The sequence below is a fragment of the Labrus mixtus genome, chromosome 11, assembly GCF_963584025.1.
Source record: "Labrus mixtus chromosome 11, fLabMix1.1, whole genome shotgun sequence".
NCBI classification, from domain to species: domain Eukaryota; kingdom Metazoa; phylum Chordata; class Actinopteri; order Labriformes; family Labridae; genus Labrus; species Labrus mixtus.
In genome coordinates, this window is record NC_083622.1 from 27,261,345 (window position 1) to 27,273,159 (window position 11,815).

The 11,815-nt window shown below is 40.5% G+C and overlaps 1 protein-coding gene across 1 annotated transcript; it reads left to right on the forward strand.

Moving 5' to 3' along the window:
- Window positions 1-335: 335 nt before the first annotated feature.
- On the forward strand, window positions 336-10,978 carry LOC132984338 (galanin receptor type 1-like). The gene is made up of 3 exons (XM_061051137.1): window positions 336-1,704; window positions 1,801-1,866; window positions 10,090-10,978. Exons 1-3 carry the CDS (start codon window positions 1,039-1,041, stop codon window positions 10,408-10,410), a joined length of 1,053 nt encoding a protein of 350 aa, XP_060907120.1. The 5' UTR covers window positions 336-1,038; the 3' UTR covers window positions 10,411-10,978.
- Window positions 10,979-11,815: the final 837 nt, after the last annotated feature.

Here is an 11,815-nt window from a genome sequence, read left to right on the forward strand (position 1 = left end):
TTTACATGCAGTGTGAAGATACGAGCATAATAAAGATCGCTAGCATTAGCATGCTAACACAACAATGCACCGCAAGTTGTTTTGGTTTCATGCTGGTGCTCAAGGGCGACATCTGCTGGATCAAAAAATCACCTATAAAGCCTTTAAGGATTATTTTTTTAATTGTTGTATCCTTTTGCTTTTTATATCCATATGGATCCCTCTTCTTCATGTGGGACTCACTCCAGGATTTACAGAATCCTTCTTGAAGTCTGGAAAGCAGTCTGTTAGAATAAAAGAAGACATTTTGAAAATATTCAAGTCTATATTTCCTTTTGCATGTACTGTTTCTGAGATGCATCCTTTAATATAACTCAGTTCTTTGTGACAGCATTGACCTTAAACATTCAAAGAAAGCAATCAAGATTAACACATATAACACATCTTTTCATTTTGTGCTATACAGCAATTTTTTCAACCCTACCTTCTAATAACAATAATTTTGCACATAGGCTAGAATGTGTTGACACTGATAGAGTGCGACTGAGAAAATGACTTTTGCCTCTGAAATCCAGGGATGGTTTCAGAGACGTGTAAGACCAAACAGATCCTGAAGATTTTTTCCCCCTCGCATTTCTTGGGAGGTGGTGCGAGGGCTGCTGACGTGATGAGACAGCCCAACCCCTGCTATACTGTGGAGGAAAAGTCCAGGCGCAGGGAAACAGGCTTCAGAGTCAGATCAGCGCGTTGACTGAGCGCACACGCTCCATGCGCACCAAGACTCCAAGACGCGCGCCACGGAAAGACTGATTCAGTCTTTACAGAAACATATATTGCTAAATCATTTGAATGTAACTTTAAAAAAACAGAGCTGTGGATTCCATGAAACATTTAAATAATTAGGCAAGCAAGGAAAACCAGTATTTACAGGAGCGCGAAGGGAGACGCACTGGATCCAACACGCTTCATATACTATGTCATGATGCAGCAGCAACATACAGACCTCCCACAGGTAATTTACAGCAAATATTAAGTTCGCTTCGAGAGGGAAAGGGAATCATGAACTCGTCCGAGTCTGTTTGGCTCTTGGGGGAGCCGTGGAACCTGAGCAGAGCGGAGGAAGAGGACCAGAAACTTTTATTCGGGATTGGCACAGATAACTTCATTACGCTGCTGGTTTTCGGAATCATCTTTACGCTCGGTGTTCTGGGTAACTCCATGGTGATCACCGTGTTGGCCCGGAGCAAACCGGGCAAACCACGGAGCACCACCAACATCTTCATCCTCAACCTGAGCATAGCAGACCTCTCCTACCTGCTCTTCTGCATCCCTTTCCAGTCCACTATTTACATGATGCCGACGTGGGTCCTGGGCGCTTTTATTTGCAAATTCATCCACTACTTCTTCACCGTGTCCATGCTCGTGAGCATCTTCACTCTGTCTGCCATGTCTGTGGACCGGTACATCGCCATCGTGCACTCGAGGAAGTCCTCCTCTATCCGGGTGGCAAAGCACGCTCTGATCGGAGTGGTGGTGATTTGGATTCTCTCTCTGGCCATGGCTGCGCCGATCATGTATTACCAAAACATCTTCCACAGAGGAGAGAATCACACCTTCTGCTGGGAAGTGTGGCCGGATCAAAACCAGAAGAAGATCTATGTATTTTGCACCTTTGTGTTTGGTTATGTGTTGCCCCTGCTGCTGATTACCTTCTGCTATGCCAAGGTAAGACAAGTCCTCGTTTTTACTCGGGTTATTTAATAATCATGAAAATGTTTGAACACTCACAAATAAATACTGACCCTATTTCCTTGATTACAGGTTTTAAATCACTTGCACAAAAAACTAAGAAATATGTCCAAAAAGTCAGAGGCATCAAAGAAAAAGGTATGTATTCATTACTCTTTAACAGCTTATCTCTAAACACAGAATAACCACTAGATAGAAATGATGGTGGATGTTCAACCAGTTGAATTAAATACAATATGTATTTACCTTTGTAGAAAGGTTTTTGAAACAGTGTAACATATTTTTTCAAATATATAACTTTGAACCTTGCCTTTCATTTCTGATCTGATAACCGCTGAATTTCAGTTGTTTTGTCTCGAGTTCTTGACTTATTAATCTTTTGTCCTGTGACATTGAGTTGACTCGGGGTAGCTTTCTCGAGATCTCAGGAAAAGAAGTCTTTATCACGAGAAAACCAGCGTTCTTATCTAGACATACTGGCTTTAAAAATGGAGATACCGTATCAAGAAAACAGCAGAAAAATGACTCATGAAGGGAAAACACGGAAAAAATAAAAATGTTTGGCTGCTCAGGGCTTCCGTAGAAATGTTACCAAAATGCATTTTACTGTATTGAAATCTGAAGATTGCAATAATATTTATAAAGAGGGTGAGATGTTCTTACCTTCAAAAGAGGCATCTCTGCAGAAATACTTCATGTATCTCTATCAGTGCCTTCATGGTTAACAGAGCTGCAGCCTTTTCTCCTCTTGACATATGGTCTCATTCAAAGCTGGGGTCAGTGCTCTTGACCTTAAGGAAGCTATATATCACAGCTACATTGACTGATAGCTTTGAACAGAATTATTCGGGGCGGCCTGGTGTCGTGTATACCATAGCTTGTGACATTTCCACCACTTCAACAGTCTGTATTCCATCATCTCTGTTTATTCCTAGGGGGACAGAAGGATTAATATCAGTGTTATAATAAGATAAGATAAAGATAAGATATACTTTATTCATCCCAGCAGGGAAATTTAGGTGTTCCAGCAGCCAGCATACATACAAACACACAACATAACACATATATACATACATGTCCCACCCATACAAAAAAACATGAGCCCACAATACAGTTTGATATATGATATATGCAACTCAGGCTAAAGTTTAAAAGTTTAAATGTCTTCTGTCCTTACTTAAAGGGGAGTCGTTATAAAGTACAATTGCAGTAGGTAAAAAAGTATTTTTAAATCTGTCCTTTTTGCAGCTTAGCTGCCGTAGCCTCCCACTAAAAACACTCTTTTGTTCACACACGAGATTGTGTAAGGGATGCATGTTATTGTCCATAATGTTCAACAGTTTCTGTGTCATCCTTCTCCCCATCACCACCTCCAGGGGCTCCACAGCAGTCCCCAGCACAGAGCCAGCCCTCCTAATCAGCTTGTTAAGCTTTTTAGAGTCACAAGCCCTGATGCTGCTGCCCCAACAGACGGCTGCTGTTAACTGACACACTCATGTATAAGTGGCCAAATAGCAAATGTGTCATCAAACTGCCATTAAGACTTTTCTTGGTGGAGGTCATTAAGCTTTCCAGAGAGCCGGTTATCAGTTTTTGCCTGCATGATTGCTGATCCGTCCGTCTGTCCGTCTGTCTGTAAAATGTCCGTCACAGCTGGTCAGTATTGCAGTCTGATCTGATAACTGCCTCGTATCATGAAAGCAGGAGTTCAGGCTCCTGGTTTTGTGGGAGGGGAGGGTTTGAGAAGCATGTTATTGTGATTGAATGTGTTCCTCCATACATAAGTGCTGTGTTACATAAGCCTTAAAACAACTGCAGAAAGGGAAAAAGGACATTTAGATTTTCCTGGTAATTTACTAGCTCAACCTTTTTTACACAAGACTATCAGTGCAACATTTCCTCCATGTTAAAAACGAACAATACTCTACAAACAGTGCTTTAAAGTCAGCAGATGAAGCCCAGTCCTGTTTCATTTATCTCAGTGTAGTTGTTTAGTTAGTCTGGCATTTGCCTTGTGGGGAGACACAAGTTGTTTGAACCTTCATTATTGTAATTGCAAAAAGCTGCGTGTGTTCAACAGAGCAGCATCTGTGAAGAACATCCTGGCTCCTTAATCAGCTGATGCTCTCTCTACCAGCTTCTGTATGCCTGTAGTGTTAGTTCCTCATGTCCTAGCACTTTAACAATTATAAAAGGATGAATACAAATGACCTCCATCTAGTAACGTATGATAAGTTATTTCATCTCATACAGATACAAACTAAACATAGAGAGCTGTTGGCTGTGGTATTTGCATTGGGTTAGACTGTATAAAACATGGATGTAGTCTCAGTGACGTCACCCATTGGTTTCCAAATACCTTATTTTGCCCAATGATGGTGGTGGCCATGTTGGAAATGTTATCTCAACCTAACTTTCAGTCTAGTAACAGGCAAAGAAGCGGAGTTGAGGAGATCTTAAAAGTCCTGACAAACAGCTCCAACATGTCCATCTGTCAATCAACTCCACAACACCCCTCATCATGCAAATGTTCTGAAACTCTCAGGCTCAATCATTTCAAACTGGATGAGTTATAAATAAAATATCGACCCCTGAATACTGTGTACCAATAAAAAAGTGAGCTATTAATATAAAATATGGTTTTTTATAAAATGATGATGTTTATCTGAATAAACCAATCCAAACATGGTTATTCTGAAGGAAATTAGAATTGAGTAGTGAAGGGCCATTAATCTATAACAAGTGGTGTTGTACTTGCAAGCTGTTTTTTATGTCTCAGACCCAATATGTCACACTAGCAAGGGGTGCATTTTACAAAATACAAGAATCAAATGAGACAAATAAACAAATGACCCCTTCGTCAGTTTGTTCAGATAAGTGTTGAATCAATAGTTTTTGGTGGCTCACTCCAGTCTCTGCAGCTCACCACCGCCCTGTTAAATATCAAGGCTGTGACAGCTGGGAAGAGCAAGGTTACTCCCACTGTTGCTGTGAAATATGGCGAAGGAAACTTCTTATCACCCTGGGGCACCCAAAGTAGGAATATGATTCATTTAAATGAGATTGTTTATGAGCCAAATCCCCAAAGCCAGTAATAAATCTTTCTTAATCCATCTGGAAGTCCTCTGCTCTATATAAATCTATTTTCCCCTCTGGTTTTTTATGTTGTGATCCAACAAAGACAATCAGAAATCTTGTTGGTTTTTGGATTCATGGCTTCTGGTTTGTATACTTGGTTTTTCCAGAGTGTTGGAATTCATTTTTCTTGGCAAACCCTCACATAACCTTTTACTGGAATTGTCAGTGTTGAACAAAAGGCTAAAAAGCCAGTAATTAAACGGTATGTTTATGAGTTTCACCTCAATGATACGAGTCAGTCAGTCAAATATCCAGAGGGGACTCACAGATGGTTATAGATGATAATAATAATACATTGGTTTTTTATAGCGCTTTTCTAAGAACTCAAAGACGCTTTGACAAAACATAAAACCATAAAACAAAACAAAAAAGCGACGAGGACAGTACAATGAAGAAGTAATGTGGGGGTGGGGGGGGGGGGGGGGGGGGGGGGGGGGGGGGGGGGGGGTTAGTGGTGGTAGGCAGTGTTGAAGAGGTGAGTTTTTGAGGGATTTCTTGAAGGAGGTGAGTGTGGGGGAGTCTCTGATGTTTTTTGGGAGAGAGTTCCAGAGGGTGGGAGCGGCAACAGAGAAAGCCCTGTCCCCAGGTTGTGGGGGGCTTTGAAGGTGATGATGAGGAGCTTGAAGTTGATACGCTGGGGGATGGGGAGCCAGTGGAGGTCATGAAGAACGAGGGTGATGTGGTCTCTGGTGCGGGAGTGTGTGAGGAGACGGGCTGCGGAGTTCTGAATGTATTGGAGTTTCTTGAGTGAGTGTGATGGTGATCCATAGAAGAGACTGTTGCAGTAGTCTAATCTGGAGGTGATGAATGCGTGGGTGAGGGTCTTGGCAGCTGAAAATGCGAGGGATGGGCGGTGGCGGGTGATGTTTCTGAGGTGGAAAAAGGCTGTTTTGGTGATGTGTTTGTCGTAGGAGAGGGTTTGGCCCAAGATGACACCAAGGTTACGGATGTGGGGGGAAGGGAGCACTGTGGAGCCATCGATGGTGTGGGAGAAGTTTTTGGTGGATTTGATGAGGATTATGAAAATTAAAATATTGCACAGTGTTCTAGAGATTGTTCAACAGCATGTGTACAGAATATAAAGAATAACAGGACAGTAGACTAAAGCTAATGTTTGACAGAGAGGCTACCTTGAATGATACTAATGTGATATGACTGTAGGCTATATACATGTATATATTTATCAGTCTAACTGCTGACTTTGATTCTGGTCCATGGCTAAAACACAACACAATATGAACTACAGGTACAAGAGACCTTAAAGAATTAACAATCACTTTGTGAATAGTTGCTACAAACACTGTGAACCTCACATACAGATGTGAAAAGCTCATCATCACTTAAGCTTTCTTGGCTGAGGAGTTTCCTGTAGCCAATTGCTTTGATTAAAGTTCCTAGTTTTTCATGTTACTGCTTGTTTTCCTGTTTGTGTCTTTATATTCACTTCCATCAGCTAACTTTGACACTATGACGTGTGACAAAATAGAAATTGAGTGAGAGAAACAGACAGTTTTAATGCTTTTTCAAAATTCTATCATCCAAAAGTGTCTGACAAAATGGTTAAAAGAGAGAATATGTCTGGAGAGGAGAGGCTGTGAGGCATGTATTTCTATTAGAGTGCTTTCACACTGTAACCCACCGTGTTTGCTTTGTTCCAATTCTGATAACCCATTTATGCATTGTTGCATTTTCCCCTTGGTTTTCTTTGTGTTTATAATTCAATGTTGTGAAGCGGTCCAAAGTTAGGGCTGTGAAATTAATCGTTATTGAGATATGACCCTTTGTAATAAACACAATTAAAAAAACTTCCATGTAGTCAAGCAATGCTTCCTCCCTCAGTATATGTACATTGCAACTACTAGAGGGAGGCACAAGTGTAATATTCAAGGTTTCGAGGATTTATTTGGATTTAGGGGGGATATGTTGCAAACACAGATATTGTATTAAACAGCAGATAGCAAAACAAACTGAGTTATGGCTAATGCACTCTTTTTTTAAATGTATTTATAGTTAGCGCTATTCATATCGTTATTGCAATATAGAAAAATGTTATAGCACATGGCATAATTTTGTCATATTGTGCAGGCCTATCCAAACCAATCACCACCACGGTGCTGTATTTATGGCCTTTACGTCACAGCTTCCTTTTTGCACTTGGGAGGTAAACTAACGCCATTTGTACTAGTCACACTTGGCATTGTGACTTTATTGTCATTTGGGCAGATGAGCATATTTGTCAAAAGTTGGACGCCATAGTTTACAAACTTGTGAGTCAACGCATGAATGAGAGAGTCTTTTCAACAAGCAGTGTCAGGTGAAGGCCAAGAAACTCCAATGGCTTTACCCAAAGGTACAAAATGCAATTAAAATCCCTCTGGTTCGACAGGCTGGACAAAATTCTTGACACTAAACCAGTTGTTGAACTAGGAGATGTTGTCGAGTTCTATGATGTTCTGCTGATGTTGAATTTGATGGAGATGTTGGGTAGAGTTAGCCTATCACTATTTCAATGCTGATTATCATAAATTGCTGTTTTCGGTCATGAATTACTAACCTACTACTGCTTCTGCATATTCTACTCCAGCTTTTACTGTTACTGATACTAACAACTCGGCTTGTTTGTGTTGTTCTGCATCAGAATGCTATTGCAATGTTCCCAAATGTCCAAACGACCCAGTCTTCTTCAGATGATCCAGTTGTGAAAGCACAACTCAGAACTTTCTTCCTGTGGTGATGCTGTTGTTTGTATTAGCCTGACTGATGGCTCTCCGGGGTGAGGTGAAGATATGAAAGTGTTATGGAGGCTATTCAAACAAGAAGTGTAATACACACAGCTCCAAGGGAACTGTGGGAACCTCTCCCTGGCTATTTATGTCGACAGTGTGTGTGTGTGTGTGTGTGTGTGTGTGTGTGTGTGTGTGTGTGTAACGCTGATATCAAAGGTCAATATTGACCTTTATTTTCAAATATGATACAATCCAGTTGGTGAAGTTTTCTCTGATATGAAAGGTGCAGTTTTCAGATTTATTGTACACCCCAATCGATCAATATTGCACTCAACTGTCATTTTCAAAGGATTATCACAAATCATTTCATCAGATTGGACAAGCATCTGTTTTACATTCGTATTGACAAGTTAACCATTTCAGAAATGTGATTATCTGAATGAAGTCATATTTAATTCTGATGTTTTAAATTACCTTTTGATCGTTCTCACCTTGGTGAACTGTTGGTAGCAGTAATGGCCATTGGATAATCATACACAGTAAATCTTAATGAGAGGTGATACAATCCTTTGTGACCTGCATTAGAACCTATAAGATGATGTGAGTGGGGATAATCATGCCTGCTGAGGGTTTCCGGGGGGGAATATATCACTCAATTTAAATAAGCTCGTAATGATTTCTGTAAAAGCCAGACTGGAGATGTTTGAGCACATTGTATCTTTACAGTCCATGTTTCCTTGAAAGAAAAATACACAGAAAGAAGATTTCTAATAAACACTAGGCCCTTCTGATTTATGTGTATTTTTATACGTGACTGGAAATAATTAGTTCTGGACTACATCCACCCTGACATGCAGTCGAGGGGCTCTGCAGATCAGTCAGCATGTAATTACTTTTTAATGATGACTCACTCAGGCTTTAGCCTTTGGTTTTGCTGAGTCATGACTGAAGTGAAAACATTTACCACTTTTAACCTTAGACTTCCCATAAAATTAATTTGGCATTTTTAGTCAATTGCGTTCATTGATAATGTCTGGATGCCAATTGGTAAAAGGGAACAAGTAATATTTAGCAACAGATGAGGTAAATCAAGTTTTTAAGTAAAGTCCCTCTTATTGTCCAGTCCAGTTTATTTGTATGTACTGTGGTAAATTTGATATTCTTCATTTATCATTGTATATGTATCTGCTGCCAAGTAACTAACTAAGCCAATAGTATATACCTACACTTTAGCACAGGCCCGTAGTGGCTAATCTGGAGAACCAGGAAAATTCATGGTGGGCTGGGCTGCGAGGACCGGTGTACAGTGACATTAAAAAGATCACACAGGCTGCACTTGCTATACATAATTATTAGAGTGGTGTTTCATTAAAGCCAATATGTTCTCCCACTGCCAAGAGGCATGGTCAGGGAGGTCCTTGTCCAACTGGAAACACAAGCTTAACATTGGTTCCGTAATTACGTTTGGTCGTTGACATTGGTTGATCCCTCCGCCCCAAGAAAGCCAAGAGCCGATAATAAAAGAGGCTGATGCGCCCAAATGTGCCAAATTAAATATGTTTTTTTATTAAAACAAGTTTGTTGCTGTCTGTGGTAAGGACACAAGTAAGCTAGCAGTGAAAGATCAAGAAGCCAGATTCGCAAAACAAAACACAACATATAATGTGCAAACCACCAAGTTTATGATCAAGCCAGTGAAATGTGTGGTGTTATATTAACTAAAGTATAGAAAATTAATACGTTTTTTGCAAAAATGTTTTGACAAGAACTAAGTGTGAAACTGCCACGTAGACCCCGAGCAGCAGCAGCAGCAGCCCTTCAACCAGACATTGTGATGTTGAAGAGAAAAGTGAAACATTAATTATGTTAGTGATGGACATGTGCACTTTAACTCTTTAGCGCCTGGAGGTATTTATGATCATTTGCATTGAGAAAGGATTAAAATATATGCTAGTTGTGACCTTATACAAATGTGAGTCAAATTTGAAATTCGATTTTTGAGGAAATACGAGTGAGTAAGAAGGCTGTGGAGAGAAGTGCACTATTTCAAACTTATCTAGAAAGGCTAAAAGTATCTCCAGTAAAAGGTTGTGAACTAAAGCGGTTCTGATCTGAGCTGCAGCCCTTCTTAAACTTAGCGTCTCTCTTCACCTAATCTGTATTTTACATTAAAAAAGGCAATTACAAAATGATCCAGTGAAGGTGACAGAAATGAATTTACTTAAGGTGTAGCAAGATGGAGATGTAGTCCATGTGTGCACATGGCAAAGGTTGAATTGAAGCATGGAATGAATAGGACTAGGAATAAAGCCTTCAGTACCAGAATTATAAAGCAGACATTTGTACAAGGTGCTATCCTCTTAAAACTTTAATTTATTCTTTTATCCAGAATTATACTTAAACCTGAGTACATCATTAATGTTATCACTGCTGTCTCCACCAAGGGCACTTACTAATCTCTCTCCTACTCCTGTCTTTTTCTAATTTGTGTTTCCAGACTGCTCAGACGGTCCTGGTGGTGGTGGTGGTGTTCTGCCTCTCTTGGCTCCCTCATCACGTCGTTCACCTCTGGGTGGAGTTCGGGACCTTCCCGTTAAACCAAGCTTCTTTCGTACTACGGGTGGCCGCCCATTGCCTGGCTTACAGCAACTCATCGGTCAACCCGGTCATCTACGCATTCCTGTCAGAGAACTTCAGGAAGGCGTACAAGCAGGTGTTTAAGTGTCAGATCGGTTCCAGTGGCTCCCCACTCAACGACATCAAGGAGATCCGCAGCAAGGCGGACACTCCACCCTCGACCAACTGCACCAATGTCTGAATATTTGGATGTTTGCTTGGCTACAGCAAAAGCCACAGCTGAACAATTCCACATGAGCGCTGTTCATTAAAACATGAAATAGAGGAGAAGGGAGAACATGATTACTCGCTTTTTGATCAGTCTCTGTTTTCTGCTTCTCTTCTGTCGTAATAAAAACAAGTACGGTCTGAACTCAGGAAATTGATCCTGTTTCTAGACTGAACTCATTTACATTGTAGACATCTACGTGTCACATCAAGGTATATTCCCTGACCAGTACATTCAAAGTGAATGACTAACATTCTGTCACACTTCAAAGGTAGCCAATAAAATGTTTCATATGATTGACATAATAACAATACAAGTTATGCTACATCGAGTCACAACATAGTTGGAATACTGCTCTAAAACTGCATAAATACGCTACAGTTGCTAATCCCTGTAATGCTCTGTTAGTATGACCATTGGGCCCTTTGTCCACCTAACATTTTTTTCCGGGCTGAAAAGCACTGGCTGTGCGCTCAGGAGCACATGCATGAAGCGTTTATGCGCTGAGAAGAAAACATGACAACAGTCTGTAGACAACAGCCGCTGTTATTTTTTTTAATGTATGCTTTATCATTTTAGATAGTTTATTTACCCATCAGGCACGGAGCCTAGAGGATATGGGAACAAGACACGATCCATAGGCAGAAAAAAAAAGGGGGAATATCATACATTTTGGAAAAGAGCGCCGGTGACATCGACGGTGCCTTTCTGAAAAGTTGAAAGATTCAGCCGCGCAAAAGCGGTGGAGCGCTCGGGAAAAAAAGACGCTGAGCGCGGTGCATTTTCCCCAGGCGACCACCTGCTGCTGCAAACCCTCTCTCATCTTTGAAAACAATTGAAAAAAGACGCTGCCGCTCAGAAAAAAACGACAGGTGGACACTGGGACTTAGAGTGTTCGCTGTTATACTGTGAATCAGATTGTTTCATGTGAAGAACGCGTTGAAGAGAAAATGTGTAACTTGCTGTTCCTCCACATTATAAAGAATGTAAATGTCGTAACATTGCCAAAATGTTTCATGATGTAAGTAGACATTGCTTTGTTGAATGTACATGAACTATAATAATTACTGTCCAGAGTTGGAGTGGACCAGTTTTTCCATGAATTGTGGATACATTTAGACTTTTTTTCAATACTTGAAACGTGGCTGATGGAGTGATTAAGTTGGATATGTTGTTGTGTTAGAAGAAAAGATGACTAAGCAATCACATCAAACCCCTTCGCTTGCCTTATTTTGCTTTGGAATCCTATTTTCAAATAACATAAAATATGAATTCAATCAAAAACCTGTAGCATAGCAGTTTGTTTGTTTTGCTAGCAAGAGAAGGGCTTATGACTCGTCAGATCAGTCAGGCAAAGGATCGTTTGGTTGGGTGATAA